At 56.1% G+C, this 21,527-nt stretch overlaps 1 protein-coding gene across 14 annotated transcripts in view; it reads right to left on the bottom strand.

Moving 5' to 3' along the window:
- The window catches only part of PTPRS (protein tyrosine phosphatase receptor type S), a 90,480-nt gene that overhangs the window by 29,448 nt on the left and 39,505 nt on the right, over nucleotides 1–21,527 (bottom strand). For all 14 annotated transcript variants that reach the window (XM_057489785.1, XM_057489791.1, XM_057489789.1 and 11 more), the window contains exons 3-6: nucleotides 19,606–19,751; nucleotides 18,899–19,040; nucleotides 14,320–14,508; nucleotides 8,884–8,994 (exon numbers count right to left, since the gene is read on the bottom strand). In XM_057489785.1, coding sequence (XP_057345768.1) covers nucleotides 8,884–8,994; nucleotides 14,320–14,508; nucleotides 18,899–19,040; nucleotides 19,606–19,751 — 588 coding nt within the window. The remainder of the gene's footprint in view (nucleotides 1–8,883; nucleotides 8,995–14,319; nucleotides 14,509–18,898; nucleotides 19,041–19,605; nucleotides 19,752–21,527) is intronic.

Genomic DNA, 21,527 nt, shown 5'->3' with positions numbered 1-21,527 from the left:
CCAGAAAAAGTCCAGAGTCACATGTAGAGACAGGATGGAGGAGGTGGAAGGGCCGCTGTGAAGGGAGGGGTCGGGGGGCAGGGGGAAGACGGAGGGGCCATGCAGACAGACTGGGGCTGAGGCGCGGCTCTCCGGCGGGGCCGGGTGGAGGGTGGGGGCAGTCGTGGGGAGAATGGGGTCCGGCCAGCCAGCGGACGCGGTCCAGGCCGGCCGCCGGCATCCACAGCGAGGCAGGAGTGGGATGCCCGACGCTGCGTTGTCATGGAAACGGAACACGATGGGGGATGAGCGTGGGGGAGCTAATTAATCAAGGACAGAAAACGGCATCGACATCCAAACAAAACCAGGAGAAACGAATGAAAAAACAAAGCGGAAAAATAAAAAAAATCCAAAAAAAAAAAACCACCCCAACCAAACAGAAAACCCCTCTCAAACAAAACACGAGAAGAAAAACAAAACCAAACAGAACATGGAATGGGTGTGGGGCTGAAAATCGGGGTCTGAAAGGAGAAGGGCTGTGGCTTCCCCAGGGAGACGCCCCCCTCCCCCCGGCAGAACACAGGGTCTGGCCTCCCCACCCAGCACCCAAGAGCCTTGGCAGAGGGTTCAAGGTGGCCACAGAGGCGAGCTTCGCGGGGAGAAAGAAGCTTCAGAGCAAACCAACCCAGGCCCCCTGAAGCCCCTCTCGGCCCACTTCCCAGGGACACCCTGCCCCTCGCTCAGGGCTGAACAGAGGTCCAGACGCTCTATCACAAAGCCAGGCAGCCTCCGGGAGGCCTCAGAATCTCAGCAAACCTCTCCAGGCAGAGGTGGGGGAGCTGATGTAACCGCAGGAGCCCTGTGCCCTTGGGAAGGTCCCTCACCCTCCTGAGGCCTCAATTTCCCCCATCTGTGAAATGGAGGCAATTCATGGCACGCTGAGAAGGCTGTCAAGCTGGGGCGGTGCCAGGCACGAAGCAGATGCTCAGCCTGGGCACGAGGCCAGCAACGTTTCCCTCTGGCTTTCCGGGGCGCTGGAGAGATCAACTACGTTCTCTACCGTGAGGGAGTTTGGGGATGGCTTAAAGTCTAGCAAAAAATGAAAGGAAACAGGACAAATGTCTATGGGATCCTCGTCTCGCTCTGTCCCTCCCAACTTTGACGGGTAAATGATTCCTCAGGCCCACTTTGTGGCTGAGGGAGGGGAGGCTCAGAGAGGCAGCGGGACTGGCTGGAAGGCCCACACAAGGCGTGAGGCCAGCGCTCAAAGCCGGGTGCCGGGTCCCTGCACGTTCCCATGATAAAGCGAGCCTTCTCTAACCACGGGAATAAGCAACAAGAGTTCTAGCCTGGCGTCTAGCTCTTACAAACTTTCTCTTAACCTCTGGGGACACCAAAGAGGGCAGAAGTACCCATCACGTGTCAAATTAATAATGCCCGGTAAACCACCAGCTGACCATATCCAGCGGCCGTCATCACAGATGTCCAGAAGCCGTCAGCGACAGGGTCATATCGACAGGGGTTATTGAAACATCAAAGGGAGCAAGAGCTAGTTTGGGGATTTAAAGGTTGAAATGTGGGCTGGACTTAACCCTGGGCAAGCTCAGCCATCCCCCCTTACCCTAACCTATCTCCTACTGGGACTGTCATCATTTAAAAGGTGCCTCTAACTGGGCTCGGAAGAGACGAGGCGATACATCTCGAGTACGTCAAGCACGTGCTGTACAGGGTTGGCACTTGAAAGCCAGTTGGATGTGGGAGGGCACTGATCTACAGGAGTGGTTTTAGTGCCCACGACCCCCAGCATCTGACGGCAGCCATCAGTGAACTGGATCTGCCCTTGTGCCATTAAGGCGGGCACCTGAGACACACCGCCCACCTGCTTTCTCACCCTCCTCCTTCAGCTCTAAGGGTGTGCTGCAGGGTGGGGGCCGGTTTGCCAAGAGTCCGGGGAGGCTCAAGCCTGCTGGCACTAGGTGGCTCAGAACCGCCTGGGGGTCTCATGAGGCCTCTTGCGTCCCCCCAGCCAGCGAGGGCGGGCAGCCGACGCTGTGTTCTGCCCAGTTTGGTGGTGACACCCCCCCCGCCCCACGTCATCTTTCCACCCCCGGCTGCAAGCTTGAGGTGCGGGTTAGAAAGTAAGGTGGGCACGGAGCCCACGGGACAGAGTGGCCCCGCGGGACCCCCGCCCCCAATTACCGACCTGAATGGAGGGTCCAGGCGGGTTATAAGGGGACCACACCAGCCTTGGTCCTCAGCAGGCTCCAGCTGGCTCTCGTTTCCAGCTCTTCTCGCCACCGAGTAGCCGGGGGGTCCCAGCGGGGGGACCCGCGTGGGTGAGGGGGTCAGGAGGGTGGGCGGTGGGGCGGGGGGGGGGTGGGTTGGGGGTGGGTGGGTCGCTTCAAACCCCGATTCACATGGAAAAAAACAACTCAAAAACCGTCAAAGCAACCAGGAAACGACCCCTCCCCCAGGCAGGAAGAGGCAGAAACTCAAAAACCAAAAAGGGGGGAGGGTTCACGGGAAAAGGGGTAGGGGAGAGGGGTGGGGGAACTGAAAAGTGAGGTGATCTGGTTGAAGCACTGAGGTGGGGAACTGGACAGTGTCAGACATCTCAATGACCCAGCAAGCTGCAGCTCCAGGGTGCGGGGAGGGTGCTGCCGGGGTGCTCCCCCGGACTCCAAAACGAGGATGCGGGCAGGGAAGGTGCAGGAGAGATGCCAAGCCTCCACAGGTTTACTGAAGCTTAGATTACACCTGTCCGGGGGACAGGATGGGGGCCAAGGCCTAATTCCAAAGCCTATTTCTCAGCTGGTCCACTGCACCCCAGCCGGTGGCCCGGGGAGGGTGGGTACCACCCTGTGGCCCGCCATGTGCATCTTCGGTCCCCTAACCTGATCTCCACCATTGTGCCCTCCCCGTCCCACCTCCAGTTCCCTCTGCCATGGGAACAGCGTGCAAGGCCTGGAGGGACCTGGCTGGACCCCAGGCCCACGGGTTAACCAGCCGCCTTGACAGGCAGTTGGCATTTTGAGCTGGATGTTTTATTGTGCCGTGGCTATTTCTTTATTCTTTCCCTCTTTGGTGTCCTCTCTCTCTCTCTCTCCCCACTACTTATTTTTTCTTTCTGGTTCTAGCAGAAAATGGATGACATCTTGCCAATCGACTGACCCTCTCCCATTTGTCCCCCTCACTGCGGCCACCAGAGACGTGGGGCTTTCCAAATGACAAGGTGTAATCTAATATTCCCTGCACCCCACAAAACAGAGGAAACAGCAATGCAAAGGGTGTGAGGCAGGCAGCAGGCGAGAGGTGTCTAGAGCACAGTGTTCCTGCAGAATGCCCCCCTCCCTGCCACCCGCTGGGCCCAGAGGGAAAGCTTGCCCCCCCACCCCGGGAACCCCCTCTCCCCTTGGGATGAGGGTGGGATGAGGAGAAAGGCTGGGTCTTGATCTGTTTTCACCTACCCCCAGGGTCAAATCAGGGGCCTGGGGGGGCAGATGTGGCCAGCTGTGGTCATCGGAATCTGGAGAGCTCCCCAACAAAACCCCAGTGGAAGATACAGGCTGCCAGGGGAGTTCCAGGACCGCTATCTTTATCTACCCCTGTTTGGGGAGGCCAGGAGGAAAGGGGGACACCTACAGGTCATGTCCACCCATTATATGGCTCGCGTGCCAGAAATCCAATTTTAAAAACGATTTGTCCCATGGAGTTCCATGCTGTGATTGATCTGAAAAGGCCCAGAGAAGGCTCACAAAGGATTCCGAAGAACACCTGGAAGTTGGGGCAATCTAGAACTCCCACTGGAGTCAGGCCAGTCCCAGACACTGAGCTCAGCATTCAAGACCTGGAGTTAAATTATCCCAGCCCCACCTGGCTTCCTCAAAAATCCTCAAGATATCCTAACTCCCTTGAGGGTGCTTAAGTTCTTCCCATGCCTCCGGCCTGCCCTGACTTTTCCCTGCACATTCCCATGATACAGGTGGGCGGCACACCATTTAACTGGGTCCTGTGCATCGTGGTTCAATAATGCTATGTTGCTAGACCAGGTGGTAAGGACACTGTCTTTAGCCGCTAATCGACACCTTCAAGGCTTACAATTTTAAAGAGACAAGGAAGGAAATGAATTGCCAGGGAGAATGTAATCTGATCATCTTCCCACCTTGTCAAAAGCCTGAGCCGCACCTTCCCCAGGGGAATTCTGGGAGTAGAACTGTCAGCTGCATTAAAAAACGGGCCTGGCTGTGACTTTGGCCCTTTGGGTCTCAGAGTTAAATTCCAGGAGAAAAAGGGAAAGCCTGAATATTCTACCCCCTGAACCACCCAGGGACAGCAGAAGCTGGTGATTGTGAATCAAAGTTAGGCTGAGGGTGGGGAATCCCCCCAACTGACTCCTGGGACTGGCTGTTCCGGTAATCATGTAAACACTTGGGGTGTTCAGCAGAACATGCCAGGTGGCCCACTTCTGATAGGCTGGTGCTTCTCTGCAAAGGTTGCTGAACACCCAAGTTGGGCCTTTTTTTTTTTTTTTTGCTCCCTTCTGACTCTGGGGCCATGGGACTTCCTGGGGGAGCACCAGGGGGTGAGATGAGATCTGTGGCTCTGGGGAGGCCACTGACCTCCTGGGAACGGGGCTTGGAGCCAGGAGAAAATGAGATAATGGGATGGGTTCAGAAGAGCAGTAGCGAAAATGAGATCTGAGCAAATGAATTAGCTTCTGCCCTCCGAGTCTTTTCAAAGCAGTTCCCCATAAAGCCAGCTATTCAAACAGTAGATCTGTAAAGTACATAACAGGGAAACCGAGGTTCCCAAAGAAGGGGAATGACTGGCCCAGATCATTTGCTTCAATTCTTTACTTCTCTGTTCTAAAACAATCCCACTAATGGTCTCTTATGTGCCATGCCCTACACAGGGCACTTAAGTATTAATCAGCCCAATGGAATCTTCCCAACTACCTTGTGAGCTACAATAGTTAGACTGATGATCGATGATGCTTATTGTTCAGATGAGGAAAGGAGACTCCAAGCAATCAAGTGACCAACCCAAGGTCACATTCATGGAGGCACAGAGGCAGGGTTTAAAGCCAGGTCTGACTGAGCCCAGAGTTTATGCTCTCACCACTAGGACACACTGCCCCCAAAGTCCAAGTGGTCTTCAGAGACCCTCAGCCACCCCTTAGTTCCAATGAGGCTCTCACACTGGGTTAAAAAGGAGACAGGAGAAATACATCCCCTCTTACTGCACCTGAAGTCTCCCTGCCAACTTGGCCCTGGAAGTAGTAATAATTGGGAGTTTAGAAAGACAAATGAGAGTCAAGAGGGAACAGAGGTGACCCCAAACAGGCCGGCCTCCGCTCTCAACCACTACGCTAGGTAGCAAGCTGGGGGCTAGAAATCCAAATGGGTATCTCTTTGGGGGCTGGTTTTATTTGCGATTGGAGTGTGGATCTCAAGGGCTTGCCTTTCCTCAGAGAGGGAGCAGAAGATGGGAACGTGCATCTCTGAAAGTCTGCAAGAGTGAGAGAGACACAGAGAGAAAGAGCTGAGGTGGGGGGCAGAGGGAGAGTTGGGGAGGCAGAGAGAGATGGGGAGAGGCTGCGTCCAAAGTTCCCCTGGGTTTTCTCCAGAATTCCACAGCTCTGATGCTCAGGTTCTCAGAAAGTGACCGTGCTGTGTTGCTGGACAAAAGACCCCTATGAGTGCGACTGGAGCCTATGAAGGAAGGAGTGGGAGAAGCAGCCAACCTCACCTGAGAGGCGGAGGTATAGCACTAAAGGGCAGGTTTACTGGCTATTTCTTTGAAAGTCATACTACATTTTCTAATGGGTGGTTCCATATTTGTGCCCGGCCAGCCATCACATCAGCTGCCATTCTGAGCAATATCTATGCACCAAGCATGCTTCATTTTTGGAGGATGGTCCGTTTTTAAGGTGGCCACTTCCCACATGTAGACATGTTGCTACATTGAACAAGAACTCAAAATGCCAGTTGCCTGTTCAACTGTGTGCTTCAAATGCCTGTTTTGGAGGGTCCTTTGGGAGTGTGAGAGGTGGTTTCGTGCTGAGGCAGGATGGGAATGTGACTGTTGAAGCCCCCTGCTAACACGGTGGTCCGGTGGAGCTGGGGCACCAGCTCTGGGTCAAAGGGGGCTGGTCGGTGAGGTCAGCCAAATTGGGCTGCTCTCTCCACAGAACCCCCCCAGGCTCTGACCGCCTACCGTCTGTCTATGCTACTCCCTTGTACCCATGAGCCTGGGCGGTCACTTTCTGCCCTAGCATCCCAGCTGTGGGACCCTTTCCACCCTCCTGGATGGTAGTTGGGACAGGAACACTGGCTTTTAAACCACAATGCGTTTGGAGAACAACCACAGAACAGCTCAGCCCAAGAAACCAAACCCACAGAGCACGGAAACACGAGACAGAACCAAAGACAAAAATGCTTTGGGGGAGAAGGGGGCTGGGTGGAGGGGATGGGAGGGGGAAAATAAAAACGAACTGATCGATTCCCCCCCCCCAAAATGAAACAAAACAAAATACTACTACTACTTAAATAAAAGGAAGAAAAGAAAGGTAAACAAAGAAAACCAAAGTAGAAAAACAGAACAGAAGACGAGAAACACTCCCACAGAAGGCGTTGGGAATTCACCAAACCAAACCGACAAGAGTGGCATGCAGAGAAATTGTTACATTCTCCCAGCATGCATCAGGCCCAAGTTACCATGACGACGAGGAGTGCATAAAACTTAGCAACAACATTACCAACGGATGCATAGAGGCGACCACAATGCAAGCATCGCATGTGTGCGGCCGGCCCTGGGCCGGGCTGGGCACGGCTGAGGTTTTCGTGTCTTTCTGGGTTTTTGCTCTCGCTTGGTTTTTTTTTTTTGTCTTGCTTTGTTCACTTTGTGCTTATTATTTGTATTCCGTCATGTGTGTGTACGTATATACGTATTCGGTTCGTTTTTCTATTTTTTTTTTCCGTATGTGTGTCTGCGTGCGTCTGTGTGTACGTGTGTGCGCGTTTCGTGTGCATGTCAATTTCAGAATGTAAAAATGTGGGTAAAGAAAGTAAAAAAGAAAAAAACACACCAACCTTCTCGAAGCTCTGAGGGATGTAAAGGGGGTTGGATGCAGAACACAATGACATGAGGAGAAGAGAAAAAATAGGGGAGATACAGAGAGTAAAAAGAGGACTTCCCAAGGCTAAAAGCTGCAATAGTTTGTCGTTGTTTTTTTTTTTTTCTTTAAACCAAAAAAAAAATTAAAATTAAAAAATAAAAGAACAGCAATGACAGTATTTTGTTTTTACCCTCCGCTCTTTCCTGGACATATAAGATCTACATTTGCCTTCCACGATCCTTTTTTTAAATTCAATTTTGGAGCACCTGAGACCCAGACAAAGATTGGGAGGCTGGACCCCCCAAACGAAAGGAGGCTTGTGCCAGGGACCCCACCCCGGGTGGGGAACTGGGGAGGACACAGAGGACCCCCTCCCTGGCTGCGCCCTTGCTCGAGGGCCCACCCCCCGCCCTGCTGCACGCCTGCTGTCCATACTCTCCCAGAGCACTGCCAGACGTACAGACCCCCACCCCAGGTGTTTGCAGAGAAATGAGCGACTTAGACGAAGGCCAGTCAGCTGGAGTCACAGAAGCACTATAACTCACCAGAGGTGCCGCGGCAGCGGATCGGATGTGTGCCCCCTGCCCGCCCACGCACCCGCATCCCCAACCCTCCCCCCCGTGCAGCCCCTTCCTCAGAATCAAGGTGTAAAACCAGGGACCTGCTCCCAAGGGGCTGGTGCCTGGAGGGGGCCAGGCTTAGGGTCTGTGCGTGGGGGAAGATGGCAGGGGCTCGGTGCGTTGAACGAGAGAAACTGAGGCCTGGAGAAGGGCGTGATGCCCACAGGTATACAGAGTCAACAGGGCAGCCCCGGGGTTTGACTGGGGCCCTATTTCCCGGCAGGCAGATGCTGTTTCAACCATGAATCTGACCAGAAACAGCCATCGGGAGGCAGGAATGGAGGACAGCGAATGATGGCGGAGCCGCCGGATTAAAACTTGTGAGAGGACCTAAGAGAACCAGTACAGGGCTAAGTGGGGCTCCACGGGGGCCTCTGGAGGCAGGGGGAGCCCCTGGTGCCTCTCAGGGGACACGAGACCCAGAAGGCGGCTGGTGCTGGGGTTTCCCGGGCCTTCCTCGGGTGCGGCGGGGGCTCTGGGGCGAGGACGCGGTGCTTCTGGGGATGACCGGGCGGGAGCCGGGGCCGGTGCTAAGCCTGGCTGGCGTGCCACGCCTGGTGTGGCCCCATGAGTGGTTTTGGCCTAAATTAATCTCTTCCTGAGGGTTGGCAGGACAACACAGAGCTCCAGGCTCGGGGACAGCGGAGACTGTGGGGACCGGCACGGGGTAGCCTGGAAGACCCCTCCCCCACTCCTAGATGGAGGGTGCTGGGGGGGGGTGAAGCGGGGGGCTATGAGGCCACGGAGTTTGGAGAAGCAGAGCGAGCACATAGCAAAGGGGGGTCACCGCACGACACACCACAGAAGCCGACTCGGAGGGCAGGGTGGGGGGGCAGAGGCCTACAGGCTCCCCCGGCCCTATAGGCCCAAGACTGACACCCGCCGGCCCTGCCCCATCCCCTTCTACCTCCCAAGTCCTGCAGCCCACAGGGTGTCCATCACAAGGCATGGGGTGGGGACTTCCAGCTGCCCCCCGTTTTACAGGCAGGAAAACCGAGGTCCAGAGAGGGACGCCGCCTCACCCGAGGTCCCCCCACAACATGGGGGGAGCCCCCTCCTGCTTGGGTCTGCAGGGGACAGGGGAGCCCGCAGGCTGTGAGCCCAAGGAGAGAAGGGGAGCGGGATGGGGCGGGTCCCTGCCTTCGACCTGGATTCGGCGTCCCCTACCTCGCACGTAGAGGTTGGCAGGCGAGGAGTAACGCACGCCGGCGCTGTTGGTCGCCACACACTCGTATTTGCCCTGGTCTGTCTCCTCGCTGCTTTCAATCTGCAGGGCCCCTGTTGGGAGAGGGGAGAAAGCCTGGCTGGTTAGGGAAGGCCCAGGGGTGCGCTGGGTGGGCTGTCCGAGCCCTGTCTGGCCTGTCTCTTGTTCTGGCCGGGCCGGGGAGGCAGACAAAAAAGTTGAGTTAGCTAGAAGCCCTAGCTAGGCCGGGGTCTCCCCAGCTCATATCCCCCAATCCCACGCCTACAGAACCTCCACTCTTACTTTAAAATTCAGGGAGCTGGTGGCTGCTCTGCTGGCTTCAACCAGTGCCCATGTGTAAATGAACATGGGTTCCTCAATTGTGTTTGGAATCTGAGACCTCAGTACATACACAGTGCCCGTAAGTAAGCAGAGACAGGTTGTATTTCTTTGAGGGTGTCTGAAATTTCAGTACTGGGTTACCTCCCATGACAGCTACGGTCAAGGATATTGAGCCCGATCTACATCACGTATGCTCGAAATTAAAACCCTGGATCAAATCCTTCCATACCTCAAACCAACTGGCAGAGAGTCTGAATTTAAAGTTATGGATTTAAAGTCATCTAAGTCAGTCAGTCTGAATTCACCCATCTGTTTTAAAAACCACGGGCCTAGACGAAGGATCCTGGTGCTCATGAGTAACTGAACCAAATTGCTCAAGTGTGTTTGCGATTACAGTCCTAGACCCAAGTCTGTGGTGCTCGTGGGTGAATGGGGAAATTTTCTAAAAGCGAAATCAGAGGTCTGAATGAAAACCTCTGATGTCCACAAATAAAACTGAGGTTGAAATGCCCCAACTGTGTTCGAAAATCACAAGCCAGGATCAAAGAATTTGTTGGGCGAATAAAATGCATGAGTGAATAAAAATTTAAAGAAGATGCCAATCTTCTCAAGCATATTTAAAGTCACAGGCCCAAATCTAAGGTCTTGATGTCCATGAGTAAATGAAAATAGGGCTGATGTCCCCTCCATATGTTTGAAATCACAGGCCCAGATCAAAGACTTCACTTCCGACGAACATATAAAAATGAACGAACCTTCTCAAGAATACAGGAAAACACAGGCCTTGATCAAACACTACAGTGTGCGTGAATGAATGAAAATGAGGCCAAGATTTCCCCAAGGATAGCTGAAATCACAAGCCTGGGACAAATCCTCATTTTCACAAGTCAATGAGGCCAAGCAAACATCTCTTAAGTATGTTTGAAATCATGGGCCTTGAAAAAATACTTGAGTGCCCGTGAATAAATAAAAACGAGGCCTAGGTTTCCACTAGTATGTTTGAAATGAAGGCTTGACTCAAAGTCCTCATCTCCTTAAGGAAATGAAACTGAGTGAACATGTGAGTGTGTTTGACTCACAGGCCTGGACCCCAGTGCCACTGGCCATGAGTACATGAAAGATGAGTGACTATCTCCAAGTGTGTTTGAATTACAGGCTTTAATCAGAGTCCCTGGCCCCAGGAATAGGAAAATCCAGTCCAAGCTCCCAAGCAGAGCCCTCCTCCCTGCTTTGTTTATGGTTGTCCTTTGGAAGGGACACACCCACAGATTGGGAGGCTCTCTGGGGGCCGTGTATGAGGGTTCTGCCCCCATATAACACCTCCTTACTTCCGGGGACCTCAAGGCTCTGGGCAGGCAGACAGGTGTTATTATGGAGGCCCAGAATGGGCAGGGCGCCTGCTGTAAGTCACACAGCAATTTGTGGCCAAGCCAGGACTGGGCACTGACTCTTCCCTAGGGCTACCATCCAGGCCTATTCTAGTCTGTCCTCTGGGGTAGCACCGGGAGGCTGGCCTTTGAGATTGCCCATCTCTGCTTCCTCAGGCTGGACCGTCCAGATGAAAAAGAGCTGTGGAAACAGAAGGTCCCCCTGCACACTCATTTCACAGATGGGAAGAACCACAGCTGCAGAGAGACAAGGGCTGCGTACAGAGCGGTGGTCAGAAACCTGGCTCCCAGGGCTCTGAGTGGGCGTGGAAGGGGCTGTCCCTTCCTGCAGAGGACACAGCCCTCCCCCTGCAGCCAAGTGGCCTGGAGGCACACTTGGCCCCCCAGCCACAGACAGCGACGCAGACACAGAGACTGGACGGACACTGGGCAGGGTGGTGAGGGAGAGACGTGTGGAGGGGACCTGGGAGCAGTCCCCCGTGGAGCCTGGGGGCTGGGTGGGCAGTGAGAGAGAGTGTGAGTGGGTGGGTGGGTGAGGAAAGAGCCTCTTACCTCGGATCGGAGTGCTTTCTGTAAGGGAAGCAGAGAGAGTCAGGTGAAATGTCAGGAGGCGGTCCAGGGGGGCCGGGGGGCCCCAGGGAGGCGGGGCTGTGGCGTGAGCTGGGCCTGTCCACTGCCCCAGGTGGAGGGCTGAGCCAGCCCTGGGCCTACGCACCCTGCAAGGCCTTGCTGTGGCAGACTATGGCAAGGCTCCAAGGAGCAGGGGCTGGGGGCTTATCAATTAGGAGGGCTTCCCGGAGGAGTCCGGAATCTCCTGGAGGAGAGGCTGAGTCTAGAAGCCCCTCCAGACAGGCCTGAGGGGCGTCACTTTGCCCCAGGTTGGGCTATGGCCTGGCCTGGCTGCCTTCCTTCTGGGCCGACGGAGGGAGGTCTGCAACCCCCCTTCTTGGGAGGGGCAGGGAGCCACGGGGTTCCTGGGGATCTTGTTAGAGAGGGGGAGAGGGGTTAGTGCCCCAGGGCTGGGCATTAATAAAGCACAGGGAAGGTGTTACAGACAGGCCACGTAGGAGGGACCGGGGAGCGCAGTGAAAGGTGACAGAGAGCAGAGGCGGGGGTCCTGAGCCTCCTTGACTTCCCAAAGGAAAAGAGGAAAGGACTGTCTGTGTCTCCCTGGGCCTGGGGACAGGGACAACTCAGCAGACAGAGAAGGTGCCTGGCTGGAGTTCCACACCCTCAGCTCATCTTCCTAGGGGAGATCTGGGCCCCTCCCTTCTCTGCCAACAGTCGGTAACCCCTCCAAGGACAAGAGGACCCAAGGGTCGAGGCAAGGAGCTGCCGTGAGGAAACAAAGCCCCTCTGCAGGCCCATTTTACGGATGGCCAACTTGAGCCCCAGAAGATGGGCATACCATGAATCGGGGGCAGGGGATGGGCCTCGAATCCAGCCCTCCAGCTTTCTGGGCTGTAAACCTCTAGCCTGAACCTTTCGGGGCCCTGGTATTCTCTCTTACAAAGTCCCCAACCCAATGAGGCAACTCTCCCCTCTTTATATGGAGGGAAATGGGAGTTTGCCTAAGTTTGCACTGTGGAGAACTAGAATCCAGGTCAGCGGGAATCTAGGGCAGCCCCTGCTTTGGGCTGGGCCACTCCACTTGGATTACAATGGCAGAAGCCAGAGGCCAGGGCACGGGACTTCCGAAGATGGCCAAGTAGCCCACGGCCACTAGAGTGAGTGGGGAAAGCATGTGCCACGTGGGTATGAAAGCTGGTTCTGCTTCTCACCCCACAAAGACGAGAAGGAACTATCAAGGCACAGCATCAGTCATTCTCACCTTAGTAAGAATTAGCCCAGCAGCTGGTTTCAGGGGATTCACGGTAGATGCTGGGAAAGAGGATGAGAAGTACCCAGTACCAGCCCAGCGGGAAACTGCACCCCATGTCCAGTCCACAAGCTTCTGTAATTTCATCATTTCCCAGCAATCCCAAGGCCCAGAACGGGGCAGGGGGGCTCTTAGATTCAAAGCTGCGCCAGCTTCAGAATATCCCTGACTCTCTCAGCTCCAATCTGGGGTCTGGCCAGCCCCTTGTCTTTTTCCTCTTTTCCTTTTGCGCCCCTCTCTTCGCAGCCCCCTGGCGCCTGGCAGGGGAGGGTCGGGTGGCTGGTGAGGGGGTGGGGGGAAGCGTTAGTAAACATGCCACGTGGAGTGGGTCGCTGTTACTGTCACAGTGGCTGTTAGTCTGGGGGAAGGGGACGGGGGCGGGGGACAAAGAGGGGATGTTAGTTGTTGACGCGGCGAAGAAATGAGACTTACCAAAGGTTTCTGAGCATTTACAACGGAGGGATAAGAAAAGAAAACAGGAGCATTAACGGGTGGCGTTGCGGAAGCCTCTATCCTCACTGGGGTAGGGCGGGCAGTGGTTGGGGAGTTGCAATGATAACCAGATGTATTTGGATTAATAAGGCCGCTTATGCTCATCCCGCACCTAGAGAGGGCCAGGCATTCTGTCACGGGCCCCTCCCAGTCATGCCAGGGGCATTTTATGAGGGCACTGAGCCCTGAGGTCTGGGCTCTTAATCATTTTGCTATATTGGGACTATGCTGACGGGAGCCAGTAGGGAAGCAGGTAGATTCCCAAGGTTGCCATCATTTCTGCAGCCGAACCCCTGAGCTGCAAATACCCTCAGACAGGTCGGGGAGGGAGAACGCGCTCTCCTCCCCAGAGCAAGGGCTGTGTCTCACCAGGGAGGCAATTCTGGGCGCAATGTCCACCTGTTTTCAGGGTTTGGCAGGTGGGAGGGTGGGTGAAGTAAGTGACGGGCACATGGACTCTTGGAGGATGAGGCCGGGCAGTGAGTGAAGGGCGGTACTAAGAACAACTGAGAGGCCTTCAGGTAGGGGTGGTTCCAGGGCAGGGAGAGAGAGAGGCGAAAGCGGGGTGCCCCAAAATGTGTGTGCACAATGGACTTAAACATGCCTGAGTGCACGTGGGCACATCCCTGCACATGTCTGCCCACATGAGAACCACACTGAGATGTATGCACGCGGACGAATCGCCCTGTGCACGTGTACCTGGGAGGGAATGCAACACAGGTACACATGTGGCTGAGATGCACATGGACGAGCTTCGCTCTGGGAAGGGAAGGCGAACCCATGTGCTGATGGCATGGCCTGCCTGTGTGCGCCCACATGCGGGAAGCAGGTCAGGCCAGCCCAGGGAGCCCAGACACGCACACGCAGACATGTCATGAAGCAGCAGGACAACTGACCCAACGCAGACACAGCTCCCCAGACAGACGGACTCACAGATGGGGCACGTGGATGCTGGGCTGAGACACGACCGGGGAGCCGCCCGACCAAGGGTGGCCATGGCCTTGTGCTCTGTCCAGGGCCTAGACAAACCAGACAGACCTCCACCACCACCCTCTGCCTGTCTTAGCCCTGTTACGTCCTTACTGTTCAGTCTGGGAGACATTCTCTCCCTGGAGCTCTCTATGGCTCCCTATTTCCTTACCCGTCTAGGTGCCCACTGCTTCAGCACTGGAGACACACTCTTATCTCTGCCTTCTGCAGCTCCCCTCTGCTCCTACCCATCTGGGCCCCATCAGTCCCTAGGGTGGGGGCCCTGGCGATGCTGCCCTCCCCCTGCTGCCCCCCACAGCTCCCACCACCTCCCGGCCACCTGTGCTCACCAGATCGCAGTTGCTTGATGCGCCCATTGCTGGCACTGGGGTCCACGGGCAGGAAGTCCTTGAACCAGGTGATCTCGGGGTCTGGGTTACCGCTGGCAGCACAGAGCATAGTGGCCGTCCGCGTCCGCTCCACCACCTTCAGCTGGGGACCCATGTCGATGTTGGGGAAGCCGGGGGGCAGCTGGTCCTCTGAGGGCAGAGTCGGGAAGAACAGGGAGGGACTGGAGGGCACGGTCTCCTCCGTCCATCACACCAGGGGCTCACAATAGGACGTTGGGCCAGACCAGTGCTCCCGACGTGGGGCGCATCGGCCCCTTGGGGACGCCTGGGTTATTACAGTTCTTATATCTGGGCTGGGGGGCCCAGGGAGTTGCTCCTGGACTCCAGGATGGCTGAGCGTCACTCTCCATTCATCACGATGGATCCGTGTCGCTGCCATGTCCTTACTGCCCAGCGCAGGGCCTGGCTCACAGCAGATGCTCAATAAATGAGTAAGCGACTCAGTCCTGGTTGCTATCAGCCCACGAGAGGCCGGCCATTCCTCCAGGCTTGCGTCTCCCTGTTTGCTGGTCAGATTCTAATTTTCCTTGACAGTAAAGAGTGGGGGTCGGGATGGGGGTGCAGGAAGGAGAAAATGCCCCTCCCTGGTTCTCAAGTTCCAGTGACCAGCGGGGACAGGTTCTGGGCTGGGGCGATGAGGCGCGCCAGCTAACTGCCGGGTGGCCTTCATTCACGAGCTCTGTACACTGCCCCGTGGGCTCCCTGGCCTAATTTAGCTGGAGGCAATGGTGGGGAGGGGGAGGCATCTCAGGAGCCCTGAACCTTCACTGTCTCTCTCTAGCACTCCTGACCCCTACCTCCCCAGCTCTGGCGTGGCCTGTCACCCATAGTGGATGAAGAAGGAGTCCCTGGGGCCAGGGGCCAGGCTCCTCTGAGCAAATGAAAACAGCCCCTTGCCCCATTACGAGCTGGAATGTGTCCCCCACAAAGTCCTATGTGGAGGCCCTGACCGCCAGGACCTGAGAATGTGACTATTTGGAGATGGAGTCTTTTAAGAGATAATTAAGTTAAAATGAGGTCATTAGAGTGGCCCTAATCCAGCACGACCTATGTCCTTATAAGGAGATTAGGACACAGACACACACAGAGGGAACCCATATGAGGCCACAGGGAGAAGATGATACAAGCCCGGGAGGAAGGCCTTCCAGGGACCAACCCGCTCACGCCTTCACCTTGAGCTTCCAGCCACCAGGACTGGGACACGGCATCTTGCTTAAGCCCTCAGCTTGTGGCGCTTTGTGACAGCCCCCCACGCAACCCTTGATGGGCAAGGGACAGACGAGCGACCACACGCAGAGCTGGGGAGCCTGAAGACAAATGGGCATGGATGCTGGTTGGTACAACATGGAGCAGAAGGGACCATCAGATACCACCCACCAGAGACCCATGAGCCCTCAGAGCAGTGTCTACCGTCTCACATGCCCACATGCTAAAGGCGGGATGCGCGGTCACTCCCAAGAGAAAAGGGCTGGAGACCAATCTGAACATCTGTCAACAGGAACTCATTATGCACAGGCCGGACCGTCCATGAGGTGCAATAGTGCCACAGGCAAGAGAAGTGTCCTTGCAAACAGACTTGGAACAAAGTCCAAGATATACTGCCAAGCGCACAGAGTTCCAAGTGAAAGATGGTGCAGACCAAGAATGGCACATGACAGTCCCTGGGCCATACCTGGCCCCCGGCTTGTTTCTGTTAATCAAGTTTTATTGGCACATGGCCATGCCTGTCGGTTTCCACGTCATCTGTGGTGGCTTTCCTGCTATGAAAGCAGAGCTGAGGAGTCGCAACAGAGCCTGTCTGGCCTGCAGAGTCAAAAATATTTACTCTCTGGTTTTGCAGGAACAGCTTGCTGCCTCTTGGTATAGACCGTGCTGCTGGATGTGTGAAAAGGAAGTGATACATATTATTTGTTTACAAATGCCCAGAAGGGGTGCCGGGCATGGCAGGGGCATCGGGGCACCAGGAGGCAGGGGGTACAGGGGAGGGAGGAGGCCAAGATATGGCAAGGGAGAGGCAGGCACAGGCGTCATCCTGTGTCCTCAGTGGGACATGAGGATTTGGTCCCAGCCCAGGGGGCACTGCACAGAGGGTAGCAACTATGCTGGTACCTGTGCTGGTACCTTCCATGCCCTCGGAGATGGGCACTATTTCACAGAGGGGGAAACTGAGGCTCAGAGGATGCAAACCTACCCCAGATCATACAGCCAGGCCTCAACAAGGTGGGGATTTGTGCCTGGGCCTGGTTGAGCCCGGGGGAAGCGAACAGGGGCCAGCTGCAGCCCCCCACACCAGCCTGGGCCCACAGGGGTCTGAGGGGGGCGGCTGGATCCTGTCCAAGCTGGGTCAGGCCCTCTGTGTTCTTCTCGGGACCAAGGCCTGGACAATGTCTCGAGCGGTTCTGACAGGCTACAGATGACATCACTGGAGGTAAAGGCCGAAACAACTAGGACTCAATTCCTGGTGCTCGAGGCTGGCCGGGGCGTGTGCGGGAGCATGCGTGTGTATGTGAAGGCAGGCATGTGCTGGTGGTGAACGCACCCACACCGCACACTGCCCCGTGTGAGCACTCCCTGTGTGTACGCAGCCCCCCCGCCATTACCGAGAGGTCCTAATTAAACAAAAATGTTCATTGCGTACCACATTGTGCCCGATTCCTCGGAGTTTAATTAAAACAGCAGCACAGGAGGCGTGAGCAGGGTCCACAATCAGACAGCGGGGGAGGGAGGAGGCCCGGAGTGCTGGGCCCGCGGCCCAGACCTTCCAGCCCAGCCGGGGGGTCCCTGGGGCTCGGGGCCCTGGCCAGGGAGGAGGAGGGGACAGCTGCTCCCGGGTCAAACTCCCTGGGCTGGGCGCCCGGAGCACCACATCCTTCTCGGCAGCCTGAACCCAGAGAGAAGCCGAGAAGGCCTGGGGGGCACCGGGGAGGGGGTCAGGGAGCAGCGATTCGTCTCCCTAGACTCGCAGGGGCTGGGCGGCTGATGGACTCACAGCGCGTCCCTTTAACTCCGAGCGCTCACAATGGAGGCTGGCGGTCCGTCTGTGCCCAGGAAAGGTCAGGGCGCAATACGTGGGGGAAGAGGCGGGTCGGGGCGTGGGCTACGCCCGGCCCCTCCTTCCCCAGGGGTGCCAGGACCCACAAAACCGCATTCCCCAGGCCAGACGCTAACGGCAGAGCGCTCTAAGGGGAGGGACCCACGCAGAGTGCCCGCTGGAGTCTGGGACAAAGTGCCCCCAGGGCCAGCATGAGGTCCCCTCCCAGGGCTCCAAGCTGACCCTTGCTCCCCTGCCCTGGAGGGCGCTGGAAGAACCCCACCCTAGGGGACACATACAGCGGCCACTTCCCACCCGATGGCCCTACGTCAGAGGGTCCCTGTAGGCAACAGGCGGAGCCCACTCAGCCGAGCTGCAGAATGGCTGGAGGCGGCCATCTGGTTAATACCCGAGTAACAGCAACGACAGTAACAGTAACACCAGAGGGACAGAATCACCCATGTCCCTCCCCTGTAGAGCGCTGTGCTACTCTAACGCCTGGATCTCCCACTTCGCTGTCCATGTAACTACTCCTTGTGATGAGCATCATTATCATCCCACTTTGGAGGGGAGGAAATGCAGCTCAGAGAGGTTCATCCGCTTGCCCAAGGTCACACAGCACCAGGATCTGAACTCAGTGCAGGTCCCCGTGCTGAAACCACCCTGCATGGGAGAAGGCAGCAGCGAGCGGCTAGCTGGAGGTTTGTGGCAAGGCTGCCTGAACGAGGCCAGCAAGCAGCCCAGCAAAGCAGTGTTCCCAAAGGATCTGTGTGACCGTCCGGGGAAGTGGTAGGCAGCTGTTTCTGCCTGTCCCATATCTATTCCTCCTGTGCTCCTTTGGGGGAACTGCCCCTCCACAACCCCCACTCTGTGGGGGGACACACCCCTGACTCCAGGGAGGGTTCTGCCAAGCAGAGGATTTGTTCCTCTGGCCAGAGTGACTGGCTCAGGGATGGCCCTCTGACCTGAGCCGAGCCGATGGGCAGCAATCCTGGGCCTTAGGTCCCCTCCCTGGGCGGGGCCTGGGAACCTGGAGTAACGGGAGGATCTCACTGAGGATACAGTTAGCCGTGGGAGAAAGCAAACCCAGAGGCAGAGAAGACGAGCCCTGAAAATGCTCGTCTGAGTTCCTGGATCCAGCCGAACCTGATGCTACCAATTCTAAGAAAATTTTAATTACATGGCCCAATGAATCCTGTTCCTTACTTGAACCCCTTTTGAATTGGATTGGCCTCTTGTAATCAGAAAAGCATGATCAAGTTGACAGACGGGAAGGACTCTGGTTTCCTACCTCCCCTCTTTCCTGCAAAAGCTCCATAAATCCCTCCTGGCAAGCTCTGGGTCTCAGGGGTGTCACGGGCTGGAGAAGTGGGATCAAAGTCCTCCCAAAGGGAAAATCCTTAGCAAGACTTTGACAGACTGCTCTGGGGTTAGTCCCTGGAGTCCAGGGCCTGCTTCCCACCCCAGCCGCCCAGGAGGGCCCCATACCTCGGAGGACAGTGAGCTTGGCGTGGACCGTGATCTCCCCGACGGAGTTCTGGGCCACACACTCGTACACGTTCTCATCCCGGGGGGTCCGCAGTGGCTGGATCCTCAGCACGGCGCCCGCACTCTGGTCAAACTCAACCGTCTGCCATGGGCAGGGGAGAGAGGTCAGGGGGAGGCCAGGGGCCCAGGCGTGGCCGCGGGAGGAGCCGTGGCTGCTGTCTGTACTAAGTGTGGGTGTCCCCTGCAGATATGCTGGGGGCAGTGAAACGGGGCCTGGTATGTGCAAGAACAGGGGCATTGTGTGTATGTGGGGGCGTGACATACACACGCCAGTCTGTGTGACAGGCATGAGAAGGCATGCTGGATGCAGAAATGTGTGCGCCTCATCATGTGCACAAGCATGGAGTTCTGAATTCCCTTCTGTGTGCTGTGGTGGTGGACATATGTCTGTGTGTGTAAGGTATGACTCAGAGAGGGCAGGGCCCTGCTTGAGGCCACACAGCACCAGTGGCAGAGCAAGCCAGCTTGGCAGGGCCCTCACTGAACAGGCCGAGGCAGGCTGAGGGTGGGAGAAGGGCTCTAGCCTGAAAGGGTGCCCAGCCAGGCACGCATGGCCCTGGCTGCCAAGGTGACTTCTGGGGCTCAGCTGCATGGTCCCAACGGAGGCGGGGCACTGGCCCCAGGCTGTCTCCCTTCACCCGACTCACCTCAAAGCGCTGTGAATTGACCTTCTTGCCCTTCTTGTTCCAGGTCACCCGTGGCTTAGGGTCGCCCGTGGCCTGACACACAAAGGAGGCCACGCCCCCTGACACACCGATCTGGTCCCTGGGTTCTCTGATGAACCTGGGGGGCTCTGGGGACAGAGGAGGAAGAGGAGGGGCTCTGGTAGGCCTGGGCACATGACCAGGACCCCTGGGACCATGCAGGATGCCTGCCACCCCCTGCTCAGCCACGGAGGCACCATGTGGGCCCCACGGGAGAGAGAAGGAGAAAGTAAAAGGCCACCCTGAACGCCCTCCCCACTCCTGCCCCCGAGTTCAACAGCCACGCATGCTCACATGTAAACACAACCTCATGTGGGCCAGAGGATGGTGCAAGAGGGCACCCCAAAACTCTGGGGGGGTCCCAAATTCAGCACCTGGAGGCCCCCAGTGGTGCCCAGCCAAACCCCAGAGAAGACTTAGAAGGAGATAACGTGGTCTAATCCCCTCGTGGGACATGTGGAGAAACTGAGGCACCGATTAGGGAAGCAGAAGGTATCAAGGCCTCTGAGGCCAGAGCCAGTATTCAAACCCAGGGTTCCGGCCTCCAAAATCTGTGGGAGATGTCAACACACGGGGTCAGAGCTGGAGGCCGAAGCTCAGAAAGGGTAATCAGGGGTCCTGAGGCCACTAGTGGACCCCCGGTATATGCTGGTGGTACACACGTGGTAACACCTAATTCTTCCAACAGCAGTGAGGGCAGGGCTGTTACGATTCCTGTTTTACACGAGCGAACAAGCACAGGGCGACGCGCTTGTTTGCACACCGGCCAGCCAGCGGCTGAGCCTGGACGGGACTTGCACTGGGCTGGCTCAGGAGCCCCCACTCTTAGCCCCTCACAACGATCTGATGCATAAAGACTCTCCAGGGAAGTGTCGAGTGGGAGGTACTAAGTCTTTAACAGCCTAGACAGCCTCAACTCTGCACCCCGGACAGGCAACAGTATCTGGTGGGAGTTCAGTGCCATTGTTTCCTTTTTAGTGACTTCACACAGTGACCTTGGAATCACTCCGGGGGATCCTGGATTTCCATTCACAGGCAAGCTACAATGATCCCGTTAAAGGAATTCAGTCACTTTGGGGATTTTTACCAACAACCTCAAGGGCTGCAACATACTTACGAGCTACACAGCCAACAAAAGGGGATTCATTCAATGGATACTGGGCCACCCACAAAGTGGAATATTACACAGCTATAAAAAGGGACAGGGATGCTTCTGAATGAACTCCTAGGGAAGGAACGGTAAGATGTACTGCGAAATGGGAAAAAGTGAGACATAAAAAAATATAGTGAATGTTACTGCTCGTGGGGTAAGAAAAATAAAAAGAGTATGAGAGAGAGAGAGAGCATATGGTGTGTGTGTGTGTGTGTGTGTGTGTGTGTGGACAGAAACAGCAGCGGCCTCCGGGACAGAAACCAGGTGGCCGACACCGGAGGCAGGAGGCCTCATACTACCTTGGTACCTTTTTCAGACTTACAACTATTTAAGGAAAAATTGAAAAAACACTTTGTTAAAGTGTGAATAAAAAGGTAAGAGGATTTAAAAAAAATATTATGCTAGAGTGTGAGGTTTGAGGAGAGGTAGAGAGAGGCTACAGTCAGGCTACAGCAACGCCAGGTCTCCGGGCCTCCAAGATCAGAGGCAAGAGCTGAAGGCCACATGGGCTCACGTGGAAAGGTCTGGAAGCTTGGAAGCATCAAGCAGCTCAAGGAGGCCTCAGGTTCCAAGTCTGGGAGCCCAGAGCCCCCCAGTTTCTCCCATCTATGGCTCAGGCTGGGCTCTGAACAAAACCCGGTGCGTGTTCCAGTGGCCTGAGTAGCCTCACCTTCTTGCTCAGAGCTCCACTCCCGCTGACGTGCCCGTGTGT

The sequence above is a fragment of the Manis pentadactyla genome, chromosome 12 (genome assembly GCF_030020395.1).
Source record: "Manis pentadactyla isolate mManPen7 chromosome 12, mManPen7.hap1, whole genome shotgun sequence".
Taxonomy (NCBI): Eukaryota; Metazoa; Chordata; class Mammalia; order Pholidota; family Manidae; genus Manis; species Manis pentadactyla.
Note: the sequence above shows the minus strand (reverse complement) of the source record. Positions and strands in the feature narration are given on the sequence as shown.